Source organism: Apium graveolens, chromosome 9 (genome assembly GCF_009905375.1).
Source record: "Apium graveolens cultivar Ventura chromosome 9, ASM990537v1, whole genome shotgun sequence".
Lineage (NCBI taxonomy): Eukaryota > Viridiplantae > Streptophyta > Magnoliopsida > Apiales > Apiaceae > Apium > Apium graveolens.
The window spans coordinates 288,098,188-288,122,787 of record NC_133655.1 but is presented as its reverse complement, the minus strand read 5'-3'; the positions used below and the strand labels follow the sequence as shown (position 1 = coordinate 288,122,787).

The 24,600-nt window shown below is 34.7% G+C and overlaps 4 protein-coding genes and 3 non-coding genes across 9 annotated transcripts; 4 read left to right on the top strand and 3 right to left on the bottom strand.

Annotated features, from left to right (window-relative positions):
- The first annotated feature begins 4,033 nt into the window (after positions 1-4,033).
- LOC141684465 (calcineurin B-like protein 1) lies at positions 4,034-11,259 on the top strand. 3 transcript variants are annotated; one of them, XM_074489451.1, is made up of 9 exons: positions 4,034-4,323; positions 8,026-8,150; positions 8,285-8,367; positions 8,861-8,920; positions 9,505-9,613; positions 9,885-9,937; positions 10,507-10,587; positions 10,738-10,850; positions 10,933-11,259. In XM_074489451.1, the coding sequence occupies exons 2-9, from the start codon at positions 8,072-8,074 to the stop codon at positions 10,994-10,996; spliced, it is 642 nt and encodes a 213-aa protein (XP_074345552.1). In that variant the 5' UTR covers positions 4,034-4,323; positions 8,026-8,071; the 3' UTR covers positions 10,997-11,259. The 3 variants fall into 3 exon arrangements, with proteins under 3 accessions (XP_074345552.1, XP_074345554.1, XP_074345553.1); XM_074489453.1 differs by lacking the exon at positions 4,034-4,323 and adding an exon at positions 6,983-7,120; XM_074489452.1 differs by lacking the exon at positions 4,034-4,323 and adding an exon at positions 7,031-7,174.
- TRNAT-AGU (transfer RNA threonine (anticodon AGU)) lies at positions 4,774-4,847 on the bottom strand. Its single transcript has one exon. It is a non-coding gene; the product is annotated as a tRNA-Thr (tRNA).
- Positions 5,669-5,744, bottom strand: TRNAT-AGU (transfer RNA threonine (anticodon AGU)). Its single transcript has one exon. It is a non-coding gene; the product is annotated as a tRNA-Thr (tRNA).
- Positions 6,681-6,754, bottom strand: TRNAT-AGU (transfer RNA threonine (anticodon AGU)). Its single transcript has one exon. It is a non-coding gene; the product is annotated as a tRNA-Thr (tRNA).
- Positions 11,260-11,896: 637 nt separating the features above from the next.
- Positions 11,897-15,328, top strand: LOC141682710 (uncharacterized). Its single transcript, XM_074487406.1, has 7 exons — positions 11,897-12,048; positions 12,213-12,329; positions 13,312-13,884; positions 14,306-14,445; positions 14,554-14,674; positions 14,805-14,945; positions 15,105-15,328. The coding sequence occupies exons 1-7, from the start codon at positions 11,974-11,976 to the stop codon at positions 15,186-15,188; spliced, it is 1,251 nt and encodes a 416-aa protein (XP_074343507.1). The 5' UTR covers positions 11,897-11,973; the 3' UTR covers positions 15,189-15,328.
- A 1,212-nt stretch (positions 15,329-16,540) lies between these two features.
- Positions 16,541-18,828, top strand: LOC141682874 (uncharacterized). The gene is made up of 3 exons (XM_074487561.1): positions 16,541-16,846; positions 17,571-17,720; positions 18,543-18,828. Exons 1-3 carry the CDS (start codon positions 16,637-16,639, stop codon positions 18,618-18,620), a joined length of 438 nt encoding a protein of 145 aa, XP_074343662.1. The 5' UTR covers positions 16,541-16,636; the 3' UTR covers positions 18,621-18,828.
- A 5,040-nt stretch (positions 18,829-23,868) lies between these two features.
- LOC141686548 (uncharacterized) lies at positions 23,869-24,378 on the top strand. The gene has a single exon (XM_074491576.1). The coding sequence runs from the start codon at positions 23,869-23,871 to the stop codon at positions 24,376-24,378; it is 510 nt and encodes a 169-aa protein (XP_074347677.1).
- The last annotated feature ends 222 nt before the right edge of the window (positions 24,379-24,600 follow it).

Below are 24,600 nucleotides of genomic sequence, written 5' to 3'. Positions count from 1 at the left end.
GTCAAGTCAATGAATGAGGTTAACGAACACCTTTCCAGGTATTACTTCCGTTAAAGTCAATCCCTCTTCTGTCAAGTCAATGAATGAGGTTAACGGCGCTGTCATTACTCTCAACTAGAGTAGTGCTTATGAGTCCCCGATAACTAGAGTGATATTTTTGATATATGACCTTGAGTTCAGTGACTACTTTGAGATTAAGTCATTTTCTGTTAGTTTTGTTGAGTTTGGATCTGACTAGAATGGTTTCGGTTTGGATCTGACTCGAATATTTCGGTTTGGCTCGTTGGACATCATTTGAATTTTAAACAAATGTTAATTTTTAATTTAATTAATTAGAGAACAACCATGCCATGAGAAATTCAGATGATCATGTAAACTCAACTATGTATGTAATTGCAAGATTGTATAAAAGTTGTACTTTGTAAATTTGTCTGTTTTATTTTGTTGAATTTTAGCTTGGAGTTAGTCTTGTTTGTGACAAGTAATATTCTCACAAATTAGGGGAGATTGTTGTGCAAGACATGCTTGTACATAATAATGTTAGGAGTTGTCCCACATCGTTTGTGGGAGAGACAGTTTGCTAGAATATAAGCAGTTAGATAACTCCAATTAGTATGAGGCCTTCTGGGAGTGACCCAAAAACAAACTCGTGCGGGCTCGGCCCAAAGTGGACAATATCATACTAATGTGGAGTTAGGCCTGCTCAGCAAGCCCAACAAGTGGTATCAGAGTTTCAGGTTGTAACGGTCCATAACAATCTCAGACGGACTTCCAGAATGGGCCTAGGAGGAGGCAGATGGGTTACCTAGTATGGGCTCAAGAAAAAGGCAGGTGGGCCTTCCAGTATGGGCCTAGGGGGAGCAGATAGCCAGATGGATTTCCAGTATGGGTCGAGGGGGAGCCTGGTCACACTGAAGGAGGCAGAATCGACAAGTGTCGGGCCCGATGTGTGAAGGGGAGATTGTTAGGAGTTGTCCCACATCGTTTGTGGGAGGGGCAGTTTGCTAGAATATAAGCAGCCAGATAACTCCAATTAGTATGAGGCCTTTTGGGAGTGACCCAAAAACAAACTCGTGCGGGCTCGGCCCAAAGCGGACAATATTATACTAATGTGGAGTTAGGACTGCTCAGCAAGCCCAACAAATAAGACTAAGTTATCTTGACAATGATAAGGATAAGTTATATGATAATTCAATTATATTATGTAATTGTATTTTCTTGAGTTTGTAAAAATGCTAAGTAGATTAGGCCAGAGGATTTTTCTATGAACAGTCATCAAACTAAGGAATAAACTCTGGAAGAATATCAATCCTGATCATGCCTTAGAGCGAAGTATAAAAGTTTGGAGTTGAATAATATTGTTCTAGGAAAAATGTTCTAAGTCAGATATCGACAAGTCACAGATCAACGAATGTAGAGAAGTATGTCGAGAAGTCTAAAATGACTTTAAAAGAAGTCCCAAGAGATATCGATAAGTCGATCTGCATATAGAGAACTAAAGATATCGATAAGTCAAAATGTCCATGTAGAGAATCGAAGATATCGACAAGTCAATTTCTCGTGTAGAGAGCTAGAGATATCGACAAATATCCTTATGTAGAGAACTAGAGATATCGACTAGTTCTAATCCTTTCTACTTATAGAGAACTGAAGACCTCGACAAGTCAAAAACCTGTGTAGAGAATTTGAGATATCGATAAGTCATTTTACTTATTGATATGTGACATCTCTACACAACAAAAGAGATCTCGATAAACAACTTCAAAATTCAGAATACAAACAACTTGAAGATCCAAGATTATCAGTCAACAAACAATTCTATCATTGAATTGGAAAGCCTACAAATACAGCTTGAAGAATACAAGATCAAAGGCCAAGATGAACTGGACAAATGATGGTCACAGACCTAGTAGATTCTGCACATATATGCTAACACTAGAAATTAAAATTGACAAAGAAGTTTTAAAAAATGTGTTAGCTATTTTAGTGCAAGTTATGTAAAATGTGCATGTTGATCTATAAAGCATGTCACAGGACCTTTGTTTAGAATTAACAAATAGATCTAGAAAAATCTCGTAATTCTCTCAAAAAAAGAATCCGAGTTCTTATTTTTAAGAACATAGCTTTGTAGTAAGACAAATTTGATTTAATACAAATCAAGTGAGTTTTTGATAAATTGCTTGTGTGTCTGCATCTAGTATTTTATCACTACAAAAATCATTCAACTATTTTGTTCCATAAGCCATAAATTATCACAGTCAATCAAAAATAAAAAAAAACATATTCATCCCCACTTTGTGCTGCACTTCATACCTAACAGTATTATTTTAAAAATCAGGTACTTAATTAATTTGAATGTACTTGTTATTCCTTATGATCTTTGATCGATAATATTTTATACAATTTAAAATTTGGACGAAGCCGAATTAGTCACATATATTCATCGTTAGTAGGCGATCATCACACATAAACTCATAACTAAATATTTTATAATATTGTTTCATTATCGCGCAACGTTAATCAACCAACATACTCTTTTCATAAAACAAGTTATTTTGACTGAATCAATTCGTCCAACTTTAAAACACATCACGTAATCAAAGTAACTCCTACATCCAACAATTTATGTATGGGTAATACGATGTTTTGGCCATTCTTGCAAAAGGGGCCTAAGTTTTATGTTTTTATTTTTAAGTAGGATTTTCTCCGCTTAATGGATACTGAAAAGTTTCAATTGGATCATTCAACTCAAAAGTCTTTCAATCACATTGTTACATTCCGTTAAAAATTGGACAAAATCTGATTAAAATGTGAGTTCAAAAAATTTATCACGGTATGTACAGTAAGCTAAAACGCCGTTTTGGATACTCAATTGAGTTTAAACATGCAAATCGGGTCATGAAACTTAAGAAATTTTTATTCAGGTCACTGATCACTACATCCGCTAAAATTTGAAAAGAAACTAGGCAAAGAGTTCTTATACAACATCTCTTTTGTCTCTCAAAAAATTTCAAAACTTATAAATAAATACAATAAATACACACACATAACATCAATGATTTCATCAAAAAAACTCAATCCTTGTTAATTTCTTATCATTTTATGTATCTTTAGGCCATTTGAAAATAAAGACTCGTCAAATTTTTGATGGGCTTTTCATAATAACCTAAAAATATATAAAATGATACTCCCTCCGTCCCACTTGGATATTTACGTTCATTATTTGCATATATTTCGAGAATTCTATAAATTATAGTTTTATAATATTTTTTTAATTTTTTTTGAATAAAAGTTTTAACATAAAACTTTTATTCAGGAAAAATATATTACGAAATTATACTTTAAACGAGTATTGAAAAACGTGTCAAAAAATAATATAAAGAATTAAGTGGGACCGAGGGAGTAGTAGACTAGTAAGTATGATTTTTTCATGAGCAAATTATCTATGACAATATGTGTATTTATTGTAAACAGGTTTTGTAAGATAGCCTTTAACATTGTTGTAGAAGAATTCTTCGTAGATCGAGTTTTTAAAGGATGTTATGGTCAGTGCTTGAATGAAAGTTTTTTTTCGTTTTATAATCAAATTGCAATTTTCAAATCAATCGAGAGACTAAAAATGCTTTGAGATTAATGTACATGTTATGATGATTTATTTAAGTTAAGTCATCAAATTTAATGAGCAACTCGTCAAATTTTTAAAGTAATGTAAAGTCCACTAACCTAAATATATTTTTCTAAGATTAAATTAATGCGGCTAAACTTTTTTTAGTTAAATAACCCAATTATAAATTTCCGGTCAATTTAGTGACCGAAACAATATTTAGCCCACTTATATATCCGAGAGAAATCGAATCTCCCGTGAAGAAAATTTAAGATTTATATTACAAATGCACAATTAAATTACTAAAAGAAATTTGATTTTTAAATTTTTTTCACAATCACAATATCGCATTGAAAGAATCCAGAACATTGAAAATGTTTGTAATTAGGTCAATGCCACGTTTTCAAACCAAACTACGGAGGTCAAACATCTTATGATCCCGTCCACACTTCAGTTCTCCCGTATCTAACAACAACTCTTATGATCCCCTATATATACACTTCGTATTTATGTTAGATACTTACAATTCTATGTACGTATAGTCTGTATCAGCATCTTCCCTTTTAGACTCTCTCTCTCTCTCTCTCTCTCTCTCTCTCGTCTGTGTCATTAACTTCCCTTTTAGACTCTCTCTCTCCGGCCCTTTTAGTCTCTCTCTCTCTCTCCCCGGCCCTTTTACTCTCTCTCTCTCCCTCTCTCTCTCCGGCTGCATATTATCTGTAAGTTGCTGCTTTTTAGTTATGGTAGTTAAATCTTTAGAATTATAGTTGTGGATCATATGGGTTTTTTACTGTGATGATCTACATATTTTTTTCTTTTTATTTGCTAACTAATTAATGTTCATGTTCTTAAAAAAAGAATTAATTATATTTTATGCTTATTTGCTGCAATTTAGGGAATTTAGGGTTTATTAGTCACGATTTAGGAAGAAGATAGTAGATTTGGTATGCCCCTTTAAGATACTTAGAATGTTTTTCGAGTAGAGTTAAGCTGGTATTATAATGTATGTAGATCTTGCGCCTACTCGAGTAATTGCCTAGGATAGTCTCGAAAGAAAGTTGAACCGGGTATTGAAATGTAGATCTTGCACCTACTCGAGTATTAGATTGTTGTTTCGGTGCAGATTTTTACTTGGAAAGTTACGAAAATTAAAATGTTTTCAAGAAAAATGCTCTCGTTGAGAGTCGAACTCAAGACCTCCCGCTTACTAAACGGGTGCTCTAACCAACTCAGCTACGAGAGCTTGATGACTACTTTGACTTTGTTATTTTTTTGTTCTGCATACATATGATTTGAGTGATGTGTAGACTGTAGTTGTCCAAAATGGGTTGCTAGGCTGAATTGAGGTAGTATCTTTTATGTTAAGTTACACATTTGACAGTTTCTTTATGTACAAGATGTTTAGAATTGAGAGAAAGCACAACTGCTTATAATTTCTGGCCAAATCTGGACTTTATCTGCCAGGTTTCTAGGCTAAGGTTCAATATAAGAAACACTCCTATTCTATCTTGAAACGTGTAGAGAACTATATTACGATATTTCTCCTTGCCTCGTTTACATACAAATCTTTGTTTAGTACTAAAATATTGGTTATTGTGCGTCTGATTATATAGTTTCATTAAATTTATCTTTGTAGCTTCTTCACTGTATGCTAATATAAATCTTGAAACGAGCTAGTGGGCTTATAATTTTTCTTTTAGATATTAGGAATATGAGTCATAGTTATAATCTTTCTGGTGTTTAAGTAAACACCTTTGTAGTTAATTTATGGTGCAGAATTTCAGTTTTTTCTTCTTTGGAATTATCAAGGTACAATCACATTGCTTTCTCTGCCTTCTGGTATGAGAATTGGTCCAGCCGGACCTTAAAGAATGGAAAAAAGAACACTTCATCTATTTAAATGGATTAGAATTTATACTTTGAAAAAACGATTTTTGGTAAAAGAAAATAATCGACTTGGGGAGTTAAAATGTACTCGGACCATTGCAAGTACTCACTGGCTGTGTATGTAATTTGTTTTCGTGAATTTTCGCGCCTTGAGGAAAACATCTTCCTTCTTGGATATGCTCTCGTTGAGAGTCGAACTCAAGACCTCCCCCGCTTACTAAACGGGTGCTCTAACCAACTGAGCTACGAGAGCGTGATAACTGATTTCATTTTGATAATTTTTTGTTGTTACCTTTTTTTGCATAGATGTGAACTTAAGTGATGTGTTGACTGTTAACTTCAGTGATATGTTGACTGTAGTGGTCCAAATGGATTGCTATGCTGAATTGTGTAGTATTTTCTATAGATACAGATTTTAAAAGTTTTTTTATACATGATATTTGGATAGTTAATTAAGTTCTAATAATACAACAAACATAGAGAAAGAGAAGGCAAAGCATTATTGCATCAGCATATAATCCCTATCCAAATCTGAACTTTATCTGCCAGGTTTAGTGGCTGAGGTTCAATAGAAGAAAACTCTTATTCTATGTTAAAGGCTTGAAGCGTGTAGAGAACTTTCTTATAATTCCTCATTTCCTCATTTACATACAAATCTGTATATAATACTAAATTATTGAGTACCGTGTCTCTGGTTATATTTTTTCATTTAATGCATTTTCAAAACTTCTTCACTGTATGGTAATCAAAATTTAAAACGATCTAGTGGGTTTTATTAGTTCCCCTTAAGATATTAAAAAAAAAGTCAGGGTTGGAGAAAAATATAAATGGATATTTTTTCTCGGTGTTTAAGTAACTAAACACCTTTGTAGTTAATTTTGCGGCACAAAGTTTTAGTCTTTTTTTAAAACGGAATTATATTTAGGTGCAATGACTTTGCTTTCTCTACCTACTGGTACTAGGACTTGTCCAACCGGACCTTCAAGAATGGGAAAAAGGATACTTCATCTATGTCATTGATTTAAATTTGTACTGTAAAGAATTAATTTTCATTTAAAAGTGCTTTGGGGAGTTAAAATGTCGGCGGACCTTTACGCATACATACTTTTATTGGCTGATATATAAGTTGTTTTAGTGAATTTCCGCGTCCTGAGGAAAACATCGTGGTTCTTGGATAAGCAAAGATGTATGCTCTCGTTGAGAGTCGAACTCAAGACCTCCCGCTTACTAAACGGGTGCTCTAACCAACTGAGCTACGAGAGCGATGTTAATATTAGATATAATTATTACTTTTTGCATACATCTGAACTTCGGTGATGCCTAAATCCTAATTTTTCGAAAATTGTTTGTTATGTTGAAATCCTAATTTTCGAAAATGGTCTGTTATTTTGATTTGCGCTTGCGGTAGTGTATTTTCTTTCTTCTTTTTTTGAGCAAAAGTATTATAACACTTTTAAAATTTCCTATAAAAAAATGATTTTTACTATAAAATTTTACTATTGGAAAAGAAACTTATAGAAAGAAAAGGCATAGCTCCACGTAATCCCTATCCACATCTGAATTTTATCTGCCATGTTTTATGCCTGAGACTCAACAGAAGAAAAATTCTTGTTCTATCTTGCAGCAAAGGTTATTGCAGAGAACTTTCTTTGTTCTTACTTTCTATTTTGTCCTTTTAAGTTGGTATGTTTATGTTTTGCTTTGTCTTTTTTCTTGTTAATGTAATTATATTGTTTGGTCTTTTACTTTTATGTATGTCTTCTTAATGATTATATTAATGGATCTGTTCAATACTGTATCAACAATCAGTATCCCTGGGATCCTTTGCTAGGAGTTCACTACTGGGTTCTTAATCTATAGACCCAATAATGGGAATAGTCAGTTAATTTTACTGACCTAGAGGAAGTCAGAGCCTTTGTGGTGTACTGAACCTAAAATATTTCAACTTTGCTGCCATAAATAATTAAATGAGGCATGCAGGAGTTGGACTGCTTGAAAATATAATCACTTTCCTGGGCTTATTTTTACTTATTCAAGGTCATCTAGGCCTATAAAAGCAACTAACAGTATTGACTTTGTCACTCGTCTGTACTTACATACAGACTTGGGCTTAGATAGACATACATAAGTAGATGCAGACACAAACACAGGATTCATATACTGATACATATATGCATATACAGACTTACACATATTGTGATGTAAAGTGGCATATATAAATATGTCCAGTATTATTCTTAAAGCATAAATGCCGTAACATAAATGTGGATGAGAGAACAAAATGAGGTATAAGAAAGAGAAAATAATGAAGGCTGATCAATTTTTCAGGATGTGCAGTGTGCATTGCTTCTTTTCTCCTTACCATGTTATAGAAACTCGTTTGTAAAACATCCCTGCTTATGTTAATTTGGACAGTGATTGCGTACTAACTTAGTAAAACTGTATTCTAAATTAGTAAATCCCTGCTTATTTTGCACGGAGGAAGTTGGATTTGTAGATTTCAAGATTAAGATGAAAATGGTGATATTTTGTAGGGACTGGAAGGTGCTAACTGTAGGCTAAATCTTTGAACTTCAGTAGATGGGCTGCTTTCAGTCGGTCGCAAGAAAGCAATTTCCCGGACACGAGGATCCAGTAGCTCTTGCTTCTCAAACAGCTTGTAAGTAGCTGATTGTTTCACTTGGAGAGGGCCTCTTTGGGTGCAAGAATCTCCTTTATGCTATTTATAAGTTAATTTTTCATTTGTTTCTGTTGGTTGCGCAACAACCACCTTGTTTTTTATTCACTGTGCAGTCAGTGTTAGCGAAGTTGAAGCACTATTTGAGCTATTCAAGAATATAAGCAGTTCTGTGATTGATGATGGTCTAATAAGCAAGGTATTTTTCGACCAATTTATGCCCTCAAGTCTACTTTCTTTTTTTTGTTAATTAATTATACACACACACCAGGAGTCGAACTCTTACAATATGTTTTGCTAGTTTACATGGTTTTCATGTTTGGGAAATGAGGATTTGAACCAATGACCTTATTTTTTAATTTTTTTTTTGGGGGTGGGGGTGGGGTTCTGTCAGTAATCTATCCCTTTATCCTTGGTTTTCTTCCCCTAATGTTGCCCACTTCACAATTTATCTTTTTTGACATTGTTCAAGTCGTAGGCATAGTTTTACTTGTCTTCCTTTTCTCTTCCCCGTTAGAGAAATTATTTTTTCATCAAGTGTATTCATGTGACTTGTATAAAGCTACTTACTTAAGCAGTGAATGGTTATTGTAGTCTTAGCACTTATAGTTGTTTCTTAATTTAGTATTGCTTGTGAAGATGAAATCAGTAAATTTATTGTAAACTCTATTGGATTTTCATGTGGACTGCAGGAGGAATTTCAATTAGCTTTATTCAAGAACAGAAAGAAGGAGAATCTTTTTGCAAATCGGGTATGATCCTTGATTTATACTTTAAAGTTTAGTTGAAGATTCTATATAATGGATTGCTCCAAGATTATAGTAGAAGTACTGATTTTTTTATTCAATTCCTTTGTTACTGATTTGGGTCTTGTCATGAACCAATTTTTTAGCTAGTTGTACATAATCTGTTCAATGTTGTTATGTGTGTTTCTTTCTGTTAGTGTTGATATCTACTCCTTTAATTGGCTCCAATGTTTCATATTCTATGAAGGCATACTCATTTCAGCTTATGGGGAATATATATTGTGAACCGATGTTTTCCTTTTAAGTTATTGTTTCTTGTATAATGCATTTGGATGGTATGCAGCGGATGAAGTTGGTTGTAAAATACAACATAGTGGATATATCAATTGAATCAGTGTTTAATTTGACAGTGCCTATTATTCTAGTAATATATAGATGATAGATCTGCATATGCATCTTGACAGCTGGCTGTTTGATTAGGCGAGCGATGCCTGAATAGGACTATAGGAGTTTTTTGTCGATTTGGAACTCGCACAATTTGTGGATTGTGTTCAGTAATTTTGTGCTGTAACATTTCTTCATGCTTGCAGATCTTTGATCTTTTCGATGTTAAAAAGAAGGGGGTAATCGATTTTGGTGACTTTGTAAGATCACTCAATGTCTTCCATCCAAATGCCTCACAAGAAGACAAGATCAATTGTAAGTTGAAAATTGAACTTTTCTTATATTTTATATGATCAGTTTTCAATAAATTTAATTACACACACACACTTTTCTCCACCGGGACTCGAAAACCCTAAACTCTAATTACAAGGGTGAGAGGTATCCACCAGGATATAGGCTTTGAAATAAGTTGAAAATTAATGTTTGGGCAATCCTAGTGATATTGTCTATATAATTCGTAGAGAACTCAAAAGTTTGGCATGATACAGATTTTTATCAGTCTTAATGACACGTTAGGTGCTTGCAGTTTCATTTACTCTCTATGATATGGATGGCACTGGATTCATCGAGCGACAAGAGGTATGTGGATGCTAACTAATTCAGACCTTATGCTTGCCTTTCTAGATATTAGTCCTGACTGAGAAGGAGAGTGGCATTGCATATATATTTTAACGCTAATCTTATAAATTCCTCGTGCCTTCATGGGTAAAATATAAATTAGAAGTTGAAACAATGATGATTCATTTATTGGTATTTATATAAGTATAGGGAGGGGAAGGTGAGCATCGAGATTTAGACCTCTTAATCTCTTATATAGACCCTATTTTATGTTTGCTGCCTTCAGTATGTAAGTGATGCCATGTGTTTTCCTTTACCCTTTCAACATGTTGTGTGGAAATGATTGCAAAAACATGACAACTGTGGCAGCTTCTAAATATAAACCATCTTTTGATTTTGAGTTAATTGTCTATTGGCGCACTAATCTCAGGGTAAAGGCTATCCTTGGTCCACCCAACTCAGAAAAGTTCCAATCGCATAGCCCGTGGACAAAGATTAATTTTTTAACCCCTACCTTTCAGCTCATTAGCTTAGTACGAGCTGCCAAAATTCATCTTCCAGTATGAAAGATCCTTCTTTATCTTTTGTAGGTTAAGCAAATGCTGATTGCTCTTTTGTGCGAATCCGATATGAAGTTGGCTGACGAGACCATTGAGACCATACTTGATAAAGTAAGTTAAATGGGATAATGATTGCACTTGAAAAAAAAGGATATGTAAACATATTTACATAGCTTACACCCTCGGACCCTCCATATTCTTTTTAACTAATACACTACTTTAAATAAAAGGCTTACACTTATATTTTCTTTGTGAACCCAGACATTTTTAGAAGCAGATATAAATGGGGATGGAAATATTGATAGATCCGAGTGGCTTAATTTCGTGGCAAAAAATCCCTCTTTGTTGAAGATAATGACACTTCCGTATTTGAGGTACCTTTTCGTAATTTCCATTTTGTACAAAATTGTTGTTCACATCTGTAACATAACCATATACATTTTTTGGCAAATGCAGAGACATCACTACAACATTTCCGAGTTTTGTCTTCCATTCCGAGGTTGATGATATTGCCACTTAAGCGTGATGAATCTTTATATAGTTTTCTTTAAGTAGTACGATGCATGTAGATTCGAGAGTGTATGCATTAGTCTTAGCAATGGCTAGGCAGAAGGATGTTATATTGATTGACAAGGAAGTGGCTGGTATTTTTTCTGTCCATCTTCAGATTGTATAGTATTTATCGGTTCTTGTAATTTTTTTAGTCTTTTTCAGCCCTTGGCTAAAAATGTAACCTGGTTTTTTTTCCCTATATTATGAAATTGAAAACACATTGATCACTAATTTTATTTCAGTTTTCAGCAGATACATTGGTTCAACTGTAGAACACTTATTATCACTACAAGCCATTCTAAAAAATTAGTATGTAAAGAAATTTTGTAGTGATTAATCCGAGTAGTACTCGGATAGATTTAAAAGTTATAAAAATATTTAATTTATAAATGAATTGAATTCGGGGGAAACTAAGAAGTATTAAAATAATAAATTTATATAACAATAGCTTATGCAATTGATTGTGGTGCAAGACAAATTTAATTTATCGAAAATTAATAAAAATAACCATTTTCTGAAAAGTTGACGAACTTTTGCCGATGTAATAAGTATTAGTGAAATTTTTGATATATATATGCAGTATCTCATATATGAAATAATCAATTATCAGCTGAATATCTTATACAAATTGAAATATTCAATTGACGGTGACGGTAGACTATTTCAATCGACTACCACCTTTTTCAGAATAATTATTTAGGTTTTTTTTTGCCATTTTTTCATTGGAAAATGGGTTTTTTTAAGAAGGAACTGGAAAAATGGGGATTTTTAACGATTTTATAAAACTGTCGAAAACTAAAAATTAGTTAAACGGGTCGGGTGCGGAGTATCCGAGCCCCAAATTGCACAAAAAGAAGAGGACCAGTTGCCCTAATTTGTTTGAACCAGTTCAAAATATATAAATATACACTCCTATACCTCCTTCGCTGCTTCACAATCAATCAAATGGCTGGTGAAAACAAATTCAAGACAAACAATGCTGGAGGCAAGAAGAGGAAGAATCGCTATCTCCCTCAAAACGTTAGCTCTCTCTCTCTCCCCACCCTCCTCTCTCTCTCTCTCTCCCTACCTCTCTCTCTCTCTCCCTCTCTCTCTCTCCCTCTCCCTCTCTCTCTCTCTCTCTCTCTCTCTCTCCTCTCTGTGTGTACTTGTAGTAATTTTAACTGTTGATTGTGAATTTGCAGAAGGGAGTGAAGAAAGGTGGTTACCCACTAAAGCCAGGAGTGCAAGGATTTTTTATAACTTGTGATGGTGGTAGGGAACGCCAAGCTTCTCATGAAGCCATTAATGTTATTGATACTGTATGTATTTTCCTTATTCTACCAGTTTCCTTATCTAATTTTCTACGAGTTTATCGAGTATGAACACATTGTTTGTCGTATAATTCATTATATGTTGGACTGGTTAACTGCTTTTTGTAATTAATTAGTGTGTATATATAACACGATTATACAAGGTTTAAGAAACTTGCTAGAAGTGTTGTTTTGATGTTATTAGTTTTTTGTCAAAGATTTGGATTGCGGGAGTTACTTGCATTAATAGGATGCAGGGGTAATTTGAATTCCGACAGTATGAATTTATGACAGAATTCTTCAAATCAATGGCCTAACATAATATGTACTGATCAATATCAATATGATGCGTATCAGAGCTCTAGATTATATATTCTTGTTTTATCTGTTACTGTCGATGTGTGTAGTACAGAACCAATTTTTTTTTTAATATTTTTCGTATGGAAGAGCTGAAATTCTGCAAAGTCCAGTTATAAAATTATTCTGTCAATTTTGTCACACTTGAAGTAAATTGCAAATTCAATATAACAAACCGCTCTTGTACTTTCGTGCATTTATATGACATACACGGGTTTAATTGTGCCTCTAAAGGGAAAACTTTCATTCTTTATTTTTAGCTTTTTTAGTATGTCAATTATATGTAGGCAAGCAGCTTGTTAAATTTTTTCACCATACATGATTTCTGTTGCAAGGTCATTTACTTCATGCTAAAAAGCTGTCTTTCCTTTTTAATAGTATGTAACTTCTTACAAGGTAGTTGCTTTTGTGTATACTTGCTATGCTTCTTTCTTTCTACATGTTTTTGTTAAGAATTTATTCAAAATATGAGCTATTCAAACTAATAAACCTGCGTCTTTGTATTATTTTTTCCTCTACTAAAGGTCTTAAATCAAATATTTATGTATAAAAGTTAATAAACCTATCTGTTTTATGGCGTCTTAACTAATATTCCGTAACCAACCTTTCTCTCTTGGTTCTGTTGTTGCTGCAGTTTTATGAAGAGCTAGTTAGAGGGAGGAAATCAGGTGTGAAGTATGCAGAGTTACAAGATAAGCCTATGAATAAGAAGGTAACATTTACATATTCTGATTCTGACGAAGACGAAGCCGATGATCCAAATAATGAAGGGCGCAGAGATGATTCAGATACTAATAAAGAAAGTGCACATGAAGGTTTGTGCTCTGAGAATCATAAAAATGAAAATAATGATGACATCAAGGAGGATGCTAAGAGTCAAGAAGTTGAAGCAGAAGTGCATACAAAGAAGCAATGCGTAGAAGAAGATGCATCAAAATCTGTAGAAGAGAACCAAGATAAGTCAGATACTAATAATGAGTATGAAGCGGGAGGCTTGTGCTCGGAAAATCATGAAAATACAAATAAAGATGACATTAGGGAGGATGCGAAGGGTCAAGAAGTTGAAGCCGAGGTGCAGCCGCTAAAGAAGCAATGCTTAGAACAAGATGCATTAAAACCTGAAAAAGGCATCTCCTATAAAGTTTCGGAAAAGTCGGTTGATCAGTTAATTGAAGCTGAACTTGCAGAGTTGAAGGATAAGAGCAAGGTGAGAAAATGTTGAAAAATTACAAATTATCTGTTATAGTGTATTATTATCTATGTATATATTTAATTGTAGTGCCAGGCTGGTTTCAGTGTTATTATTTTGACACCTGAGTATTTGCTACACATCTTCCCTTAATACTTTCTTAGACACTGCTAGTGCTATGCATGTATGTCTATTAATAATTAATTACTCTGGCAGCATAATTTTACAATACATAAACCTGTAACTTTTTCAATGTAGAGTGTAAATATAGACTTTATGTAAAGTTTCAAATGCATCATTTTAATTCAGAGTTCAAATACCTTCAACTGTGACTGTGTAAAGTATGTGCATATAATTTCGATTTTGCTTTTTTTTGGGGTGGTGTGACGAAGATCTCAGGAAATAATGAATAACTTTTAATTCTTTTTATCACATACAGAAGCGTTTCATCTTCCTGGATACTGGTTGTAATGGTGTTGTATTTGTACAAATGCTTAAAAAAGATGGAGACCCCAGTCCCAAAGATATTGCTCAGCACATGATAGAATCTGTTGCATCGACGAAGAAGCATATGTCAAGGTTTGTCTTCATGTACAAGTGTTGAGTTCGTACTTTTTTAGGTTGTTTTTTGTTCTTAGACTATAAATTCAGTTCAATTAATTAGAATGTTGCAATGACCGTCATTAGGTTCCTTCTGAGAGTGCTACCTATTGAAGTATCATGTTATGCATCAGATGAAGAAATAACAAGGGCGATCAAACCCCTAATTGAGCAACACTTTCCTGTGGACACTCAGACCCCACATAAGGTTAAATTTTCTAAAAGTATCTTTATACAAATATGATAAGTATGCGATTTTTTTGTATAGCCGGTGTTTATTATATTTCTGATCTGTTGGAAAAGAAAAAGTTGCTTGATTAAAGAAACTTGTGTTGCAGTTTGCTGTATTATATGAAGCCCGAGCGAATACTGGTGTTGATAGAATGAAAATCATAGATGCTGTTGCAAAGTCTGTTCCTGCACCCCACATAGTCGACCTGAAAAATCCAGATAAGAACATTGTAGTTCAGATTGCCAGGGTAAATAACCTTTGTCCTTTAATTTACAGAATTGAGAATACCATCATATTTGCTAGCATCTCAATTATCTCAGGATGCCATTAGGAATAAGAATTTTTCTATGTTTACTTTAAATGGAATGTCCTGTTACTGAAACGTTGTTTTGATTTTTTTTGTCAGACCGTGTGCTTGATTGGTGTTGTCGAGAAGTACAAGGAATTGGCCAAATACAATCTGAGGCAGCTTACATCATCCAACGAATGAATCATTGTGGCTGAAGTAGTCTTTGATGAGAACAACAAATAGCTATTGTTTCTATATAATACCTTCAATTAATTTGACAGATTAAAAGTTTTGTACTCTATTTTTTATCATGTCTTATAATTTTTTCTTCCCTTTTCATACGAATGTATGACGACTGACGAGTTGTCAGTTCTTCTATCATGTCAACATTTTTCAGAAAATAGTATTTTTTGCTTGATTTAGGTTTGATCTCTAATTCTTATAGGTATTAGAGCATATGCACCCGTGATTAGCATTAATTCATCAATTCATCAATTGAATCAACGGAGTTGATTACTATTCACTTAAAATTGACTTTGTTCTCAGTTTTTATACACTCATGTAACTCCATCAATTCATTAATTACTATTCATAACAATACACCTTGAAAAATGTGGGTCCTAGCATTTGATGGCCATTAAGAGCTCCATTGATTATTAATGTTCGTATTAATGAATCAATGAAACTTTGAAAATTGATGGGAGCAAAAAATAAGCGCCGCATATGACTTCTCCTTTAGTCCATTGATACGGCTGCTGAATCAACAAAATAAAAGAGCTGGTGCATCCATATGCTCTTATGTTTGCTGACTTGTTGAAACGAGAGCTTGAGTCTCTAATCTTGCTTAAGAATATAATTTTGTAATTAAAGGGATATTGAAGAGCTAGTATGGTGAGTTGTGACTGGGCTGTAATTCGAGTTGGCGGCTCGCAAACTCGTCCGGCTCGAACTTGTTTTAGTGAGCCCGATTCAGTTCGTTTAGTTAAAAGGGTCGAGTTTGGGCAGATGTTCCAGCTCGTTTAATTATCCGAGCCGGTTCAACTCTCCTCGTGAAATTAAACGAACCGAGTTCGGATATGGGTTTAGGCTCGATAAGTGTAAAATTAAATGAGTCTGCTCGTCCGACTAGTTAAAACCTGCTCATTTAGGCTCGACTCGTCTCGTAATATTAAATGAGGCGAGTTCGGGTAGAGGTTTAGACTAAATTAGTTAAACGAGTCGGTTCGGCACGAATCAATTATTCTCGGCTCGAATAATTTGACCGGTTCGAAATTCGGTCCACTCAACCCAAATTATAGTCCTAGTTGTGACAAGTCTTTGTTCACCTATCACCTCTTAAAAATACAAATATATTAACAGATTGGTTTTTCCCTTAAAATTATATAAATTTATAAAATATCCTAATTTTTTGTGTTATCAATATTTTTAACTGTTAATATTATGATTATTATTTTATAAATAAGGCGGCTGCAAAAACAATTAAAGAATATAAAAAACAAAAACCAGGGGCGAAAAGGGAAAGTCAGATCAACGAAACAAATCTTTGCGCCACAAAGAAAGAAAGCATACACAACACAAATAATACACACAACACAACACAATTTTCATTTGACTTGTAACAATTCTCTCCAAACCCTAATTCCCTAAAAATGTCTTGGACTTGTTGTAGTTGTGCAATTTCATCAATTCAACTATCAAATCAATCTCAATTGAGCTCAATTAAACTCATTAGCACTACAAATTATCACACTGCTAGACCTGCTGCTTGTATTGAGCTTTTTAGGATCAAAGCATCAATGGTGGGGTCTTCTCATGATAGCTCTGCTAAGCGCATGGAACGTGCTTGGCTGATCTCTAAGGTCTCTCTCTCTCTCTCTCCCGCTCTCTCTCTCTCTCTCTCTCGCTCTCTCTCTCTCCCTCTCTCCCTCCTCTCTCTCTCTCTCCCTCTCTCTCCCTCTCTATCTCTCTCATCTCTGTGTATTGGTTATCATTTAATTTATGCTTGATTGGTTTAACTTCCATATTGTGTCCTGTATTTCTATATTTTGTTTTCTGTTTTGAATTATGAATAGTAAATTTCCTTAAAATTGGACACAAGCTGGACCTAGATATATAGTTTTGATGTGTTTTTCGATAATTATATTATTCGAATAATTAATTGAGATTTCTTTGTGTAAAAAGGATTCTGCAATCCTTTAAGAGTCTATTAATTTATGGTATTAGAAAGAGTCTAAAAGACAGTGTAATTAGTTTAGTATTATAAAAAATTGAGGATTGCAAATGAATCGGCTATCAAATACGAGTATGAATTTTGTTTATGTTTCTTTATTAAAAGATATGAATATATATCACAGGATTTGAAGTTTAAGTCTAATGTTGCTGCTAGTGCAGGGTAGATAATGTTGCCTGGACTTGATGGATACAACCTGTGATTGAACCGTCTTTTCTTTGAATCTTGTTTTGTCTTTACGTGGCTAGTAATTGTGATTAGTTGGAACTTGAATGTGTGTATACTTTAATTTAGTGGTTACTATATTTCAAAATTAGGGATTGTTCTAATAAATGTGTTTTTGGTGGTTGCAGCAACCGAGGCCGGTTTCTTGTTCTTCCTGTGAATCTAATGGCCATGTTGACTGCAAATGGTGTGGCGGCACTGGCTTTTTCATTATTGGTGACAACATGCTATGCCAAGTCCCCTCAAGAAACACTAGCTGTGTTATCTGTGCTGGAAAGGTAGAGTGCTTCCTATCTCGCTAATACGGTTGGATGTTCCATAGGATAAATGATCCATGGACTACTGTTCTATTTAATTTTATTATTTATATTTCGTTAGTTATTTCATGAACTAAATTTCTTTAATTTGCAGTTTATTTTCATGGGTTTATTATAACTCGGGAGAGAGCTGAACAAAATTACAGTAGTCCATGAATTTATTATATAGAATTAAAGTTTTACAAGATGAGTGTAAATGCTGGATAATCGAATTATTATAATCCTTGCAAAGAATCATAGCCTTGATCACTTAGTTATTCATGTCTGGTTCTTTTGCAAATATATAATATAGGAAGGATTGCTGAACCCTTGAATACCTGGATCACAATATTTAACAAATTCCCTCGATCAAATATAAATCATAAGGATCAAAATAGCAGGAATATGGGATAATTAAGGTATAGATTGTTAGAAACATAAATTGAAGGGTAGAACCGATGGATATATATATATATATATATTTATGAAGAATTTGTAATATCTATGTGGGCACATTATATCATCACATAGATTGCAGAAAAAGATTCACTTACAATGGTACGTTGTGGACTCCGAATTATGGGAGCCTAAGATATACATGGGCTACCATTTCATCAATTCTTATGCTACACATGGGCTAGCATTTACCAAGTCTTATACTACGCTTGTATCATAAGTGACTTCCCACTATACTACTAGATTTATTTTAATTAGTAAACATAACTAGTTAACCATTATAGTAATTAGAAGACTGAAGAGGAGGCTAGCAAGAATTGACAGCATACTTGTTCATCTCTGTTTCAGGGTTCAACGAAGTGCTCTGATTGCAAGGGAACAGGCTTTCGCGCAAAATGGCTGGAAGAACCTCCTGTACACAAGTAGCCACCTCAGATCAGCATGTCATTATTCAATTAATTTTACTTATGTATATTTGTATAGAGCTTTTCTCATGTCATTTTTAAATTATTTTGGTGGCCAGCTGATGTGTTGTATCAAAGTTAAAAAAAAACTGCTTCCCTATATAAAAAGGGATTGCAAGTTTCAAGTTTCAACTTCAGTTACTAATAACTAGTAATTACATTTGATGCAACCTTTTGTCACTAAACTATAGGCTTAAATTGAATTCCAAGTCATTCCAAGCGGCTTAAATTGAATTCCAAGCCACTTTTTTTTCTTTCACTAAAATGTATATATATTAAAAAAGAGAAGAATTTGCCAAGGGATAAAATAAATGTTCTTTAAAGTTTTTGTTTGGGTGTGTAAATTATTTTACTGGTAATATTAGAACAGGGAAATCAAATAAAGGTTTTAGAGCATCTCAATGTTAGTTAAATTAACATGTTATTGCTAAAATGTAAAATTTGTATCATCCCAATGGAGAATAACTGTTAGCAAGAAATTTAGATAATCATACTTCGTTGTTATATTTGTCGAATAATTTTTTTTCTTAAATTTGATTTTGCCTAACTAGTATTTTACTAACTTCGTCCCTAAAAGAAGTTTAAGAATATTGTATGACTACTAGTCACTTGATCTAGCTTTTATCACCCTTCATCTTGTCTCTGCGGCAAGTTTATGTGTCTTGTCTCCGTGACAAGTTTATAATTCAATTTATTATACCAATTTTGATTCAACGGTTTACGTGTCTTGGTTCAACAATAATTCTCTAATTTTGATTATTATAAAAATAGATAAATAGTGTTATATATCTAATAAACTACTAAATTATTAAACTGCTACTAAATATAGTATACTTATCCTACTAAACTACAAATACAACTTATCATATTATTAAAAGATATAAATAATAGTGTTACATATCTGCTAAACTACTAAATTGTTAAACTACTAGAAATAGTCTATTTATTCTACTAAATTACGACCACATGTTATTCTATTATTTTTATTATAAATTTATAATCATTATATATTTATATAAATATTTTAAAAATATAATATAACTTGATAAATAAAAATTTAAAATCTCAATGGGAACCCGTGCATCACACGGGATTTATGCCAGTGAAGACTAAAAGGGAAGGTGACAAAGGGAGTTGGTTAAATTTTAAGTACGAGAGACTGTCCATGTTTTGGTTTGTATGTGGGATATATAAGATCATACTGAAAAAGAATGCAACATTATCTATGCTAATCCAGAGAAAGAGGTTGCTCGAGCTTATGGTCCTTGGTTACGTGCACCATCGCGTAGCGATAAAGTGAATACTGGAGCACGATGGCTGAGGAATGGTCAAGATGGTTATGGGTGGATGTCAAAGAACGAGAAAGCTGGGTCCTCTGCAGCCAATTACGGTGATGACCAGGTAGTAGCGCGTTTCATGGAAGTGGATGGGGTTGTTAGAGAGAAGGTAGACGAAGATGCAGCTATTAAAATCAAATCCCGTGATTTAAGAGATACAGCTATAACGGATCATAATAATGATAATGGATATGATAAAACGGGTAACGAGATATCAGCAACAGAAAAGGAGATGATTGACCCTAAGAGACGTCGAGTGGAAAATGAGCAAGTAAATATGGGCCATGCGCTTAATGATGTGATCACTGATGGGCCAAATTCAATCATTAGGGAAAAACAAGAACATGAGAAAAGTTTTAACGGTCCAAAAAACTTGAGTATGGCGGCTTTTGGGATCCAGACCCATCTAGCATTATGAGTTTAATAATTTGGAACTGTCGTGGGTTGGCCCACGACCAGTTAGCTTTTTTACAAGAAATTGTAACACAAATAAGGCCTATTTTTATTTTTTTCCTGAAACTTTAGTCAAGGAGAAAGTTCTGCAAGTATGTAAAAAATTGGGATTTGCAGGGTGTTGGAACGTAGACGCACATGGTACCGGAGGAGGTCTTACTCTTATGTTGAAAACTGAAGTCGCGGTTGAGATTAAGGCTAGCTGTCAACACTATATTGATTTTGAAGTAATGGTTGATCAAATAGGGAGGTGGAGATACACAGGATTTTACGGATGGCCTGAGAGACATAGAAGACACGAGTCTTGGAGATTTATTCGAGAATTAGCTGCACGATCATCGTTGCCATGGTGTATTATGGGTGATTTTAATGATCTTATGGTGGCGGATGAAAAGCAAGGCTGACGTATACACCCAAGAGTTTTGTTAGATGGTTTTTCTGAAGTTATTAATGACTGCCAACTATTGGATTTAGGGTACACTGACAGTAAGTATACGTGGGAAAAATCGAGGGGGAGTGAAAGATGGATCCAAGAGCACCTTGATAGAGGCTTGGCTAACCAGCAATGGAGAAATCTATTTCCTTTAGCAGAAGTGATAGTAATGGATGTGTCGACTTCGGACCATCTGCCTTTACACCTTCAATTAATTAGGAAAATCTATGTACCAAAACAACCTCGGTTTCGGTTTGAGAATCTGTGGATTAGAGACAAAGATTGCATGAATATCATTAGAGATTGTTAGGGGGAGACGAGTACTGGGGACATCATGGAGAAGATTCATTACTGTTGTATTAAATTAGAAGAGTGGGGTGGAGGAATAATTCAAGACATGAAACGGAAGTTGAAAGACTATCGACATCAACTGCGGAGATTTAGATCAAGGAGGGATGCGTATGGGATTGGAAGGTACAATGCGGCAGGGTGGGAATTCTTAAAATTATTAGATTAACAAGAAGTATATTGGCAACAACCAGTGAAGTTCTGGCTTCGTGAGGGTGATAGAAATACCCGTTTTTTCCATAAGTATGCATTAACAAGGAGATAAAATAATGTTGTTAGAGGCCTTCGTGATAGTAATGGGGATTGGGTGGAAACAAATGAGCAGATCCAAGGGGTTATTATAAATTATTTCACTGACCTGTTTGCATCAGTATCAGGTGATCGAGGTCTGTCATCATATGAAGAACTGACGCAGGTGACAACGGAACAAAATAAAGCTCTTGCACAACATGTAACTCCCAAGGAGGTTAAATTTACAGTCTTCTCCATGCACCCGGATAAGTCCCCAGGGCTTGATGGGCTTAATCCGGGCTTCTTTCAGGCATTTTGGAGTATTGTCGGTACTGATGTAGTCAGATTCTATCAATAATTTTTTAAAACTGGTGAGCTGCCTCCAGCTATTAATAAGATGTTGGTGTGCCTATCCAAATGACAAATCCGCGCCCGATATCATTGTGCAATGTGTTGTTTAGAATCCTATCCAAAGTACTTGTTAATCGTTTAAAACCATGTCTGCACTCACTTATATCAGATAAACAAAGTGCATTCATTGAGGGACGCCTTCTGACCGATAATGCCTTGCTTGCTTTCAAGATAAATCATTACATAAGAAGGCGTACACAAGGAAAAAATGGGGTAGTCGGGCTTAAAATTGACGTGTCAAAGGCTTATGACAGATTGGGACTTTTATTGAAAACATGATCTCTAAGTTTGGGTTCCATCAGGATTGGACTCAAAAGTTGATGACCTGTATTAAGTCGGTGTCTTATAGCTTCATGCATAAAAAATAAGTTTTTGGCGAGGTGTTTCCACAACGAGGTATACGTCAGGGTGATCCAATCTCACCATATTTATACATCCTTTGTGCGGAAGGTTTGAGTGCAATTATTAGAAGACACGAGAGGGTGGGTTTGATTCATGGGGTCTCAATTGCTAGAGGAGCTCCAAATATTTCACACTTGTTGTTTGCCGACGACTGTTATTTTTTATTTCGGGCTACAAATGCAGAGGCAGGTGTAATGAAGAATATTTTGGGTCAGTATGAGGAAGTTTCTAGTCAAGCAATTAAACTAAATAAATCTACTGCATTTTTTAGTCCAAACACTACGGATAGTGCGAGATGTCTGGTTTATGATCGTTTGCAAGTAAGAGAAGTGTAGGAACCTGGAAAATATTTAGGGATGCTAATATCCGTGGGGAGGAAAAGATGCTCCATTTTTCATTTTCTTACGGACCGTGTCAAGCAGCAGTTACAAAATTGGACTCATAAAGTACTCTCAAAGCTGGTAAGGTAACACTACTTAAAACTGCGGCACAAACTATTCCTAATTTCTGGATGAATTTATTTCTGTTACCTAATAAAGTTTGTGATAATATAGAAAAACATATGAATGGTTTTTGGTGGGGGAGTGGAAAGGAGGGTAAGGGGATAAGGTGGATGTCCTGGGATAAATATTGCATTATTAAAGAAGGAGGAGGCTTTGGGTTTAAAAAATTAAAAAAAATTTAACTTGGCTATGCTCACTAAACAAGGTTGGAGGCTGATTTACAATGATAACCCATTAGTGACAACATGTCTGAAGGCACGATACTTTTCTGATGGCGACTTTTTGACAGCACAACTTGGAGCAAATCCGAGTTATATGTGGCGTAGTATTCTGACAGCCCAAAATCTGGTAAAAAGAGGGTGTAGGTGAAGGATTGGAAATGGAAATGACACAAATATTTGGAAAGTACCATGGCTACCATGCCATGATAATTATTTTTTGTCCTCACCTATGCCTGCAAAATTGGCAGATAGTAAGGTAAGTGGCCTAATGGATGTGGATCAGAATAGGTGGGATGATGATATCTTGAATGATCTCTGTAATGCAAGAGATAGGCAGCTGAATAAACGGATTCCTATTCCAAGTAGGAACAGTTCAGATTCGTGGTTCTAGCTTTTTGATGAGAAAGGGGACTTTACTGTGAAGAGCTGCTATAAACTACTTCAGGGAGAGGTAGATACTCCATATGTCCGCTTTTGGAAAAAACTATAGAGTTTATAGTTGCCTGGTAAAATCATGAATTTTTTATGGCGCACTTGTATACTCTGCCTCCCTATTACACTTAGATTGTCAAGCAAAATAGTTCAGGTTGACACAGTGTGCCAATGGTGTCGTGTGTACCAGGAATCAGACATACATGTATTATTTGAATGTTCCTTTGCAGATGCCGTTTGGTCTGATATTAACTTGAAATAGTATATTATTATATTACCGCCTGATACTATTTTTGACAAAGTTCGAAGGTTGTTTGAAAATTGTAGTCGTGAGCAGTGTGGTCTAGCTGGATTAATCTGCTGGAGTATCTATAATAGATGAAATAAGTGGATTTGGGAGAAGGTGAATGTCTCAGTGTTTGGTACAAAGGCGAATGCAATGAATTTATTAACAGCTTGGAGGAAAGCACAAGTTAATGGACGAGGAACCAGGTTAACATCAAATGTTCAAGCACAGTGGGAGAAACCACCTGATGGATGGGTGCATATTAATGTAGATGCAGCGTTATTTGAAGATACTAGAAGCATTGGACTGGGCAGTGTGGCTCGAGACGCAGCAGGACAATTCATAAAAGCAAGAAGCAGCCGGTGGGAAGGGCTTATGATACCTCGAGAAGCCGAAGCAATGGGACTCAAAGAAGCATTATCCTGGGCGCAGGCTAGTAACTTTAGGAGATGCATTTTCGAAATTGATTCTCAGATTCTTGCTGTGGCGTGCAAAGGACGGTGTGATCGATCGTATTTCGATACGTTGGTGTTAGAATGTATTACTTTATTTCAGCACTTTGATGATGTTCTAGTAGTATTTGTTCGTAGGTCTGCGAATTTAGCTGCACATTTGTTAGCAAAAGCGGCTAGTTCTTTATCAGGCTCTAGAGAGTGGCATTAATATGCTCCTAATTTTATTCATCGTGTAATCGCTTCTGAATCTATATAACACAAGTAACAATTTGTCTACAAAAACTTCGTTCCTCTAGGTTCTTTATACTGGGGACGAGGGATCGACACGCATTTTAAGTCTCCCGTAAAGTATCGTTCCCAAGATAATTTTAAATACTTTTTTATTTTAGATAAAAATATAATGTTCAAATTTTTATACAGAAAAATAAAA

What these genes read in the sequence shown, in the direction of transcription:
- LOC141684465 (XM_074489451.1), top strand. Translation starts at nt 8,072, where the DNA reads ATGGGCTGCTTTCAGTCGGTCGCAAGAAAGCAATTTCCCGGACACGAG. An exon ending in TCTTGCTTCTCAAACAGCTT is followed by an intron (nt 8,151 to 8,284) that starts GTAAGTAGCTGA and finishes TTCACTGTGCAG; the next exon opens with TCAGTGTTAGCGAAGTTGAA. An exon ending in ATGATGGTCTAATAAGCAAG is followed by an intron (nt 8,368 to 8,860) that starts GTATTTTTCGAC and finishes TGTGGACTGCAG; the next exon opens with GAGGAATTTCAATTAGCTTT.
- LOC141682710 (XM_074487406.1), top strand. Translation starts at nt 11,974, where the DNA reads ATGGCTGGTGAAAACAAATTCAAGACAAACAATGCTGGAGGCAAGAAG. An exon ending in ATCGCTATCTCCCTCAAAAC is followed by an intron (nt 12,049 to 12,212) that starts GTTAGCTCTCTC and finishes GTGAATTTGCAG; the next exon opens with AAGGGAGTGAAGAAAGGTGG. An exon ending in ACGAAGAAGCATATGTCAAG is followed by an intron (nt 14,446 to 14,553) that starts GTTTGTCTTCAT and finishes GACCGTCATTAG; the next exon opens with GTTCCTTCTGAGAGTGCTAC.
- LOC141682874 (XM_074487561.1), top strand. Translation starts at nt 16,637, where the DNA reads ATGTCTTGGACTTGTTGTAGTTGTGCAATTTCATCAATTCAACTATCA. An exon ending in GTGCTTGGCTGATCTCTAAG is followed by an intron (nt 16,847 to 17,570) that starts GTCTCTCTCTCT and finishes TGGTGGTTGCAG; the next exon opens with CAACCGAGGCCGGTTTCTTG. An exon ending in GTGTTATCTGTGCTGGAAAG is followed by an intron (nt 17,721 to 18,542) that starts GTAGAGTGCTTC and finishes TCTCTGTTTCAG; the next exon opens with GGTTCAACGAAGTGCTCTGA.
- LOC141686548 (XM_074491576.1), top strand. Translation starts at nt 23,869, where the DNA reads ATGAATTTATTAACAGCTTGGAGGAAAGCACAAGTTAATGGACGAGGA.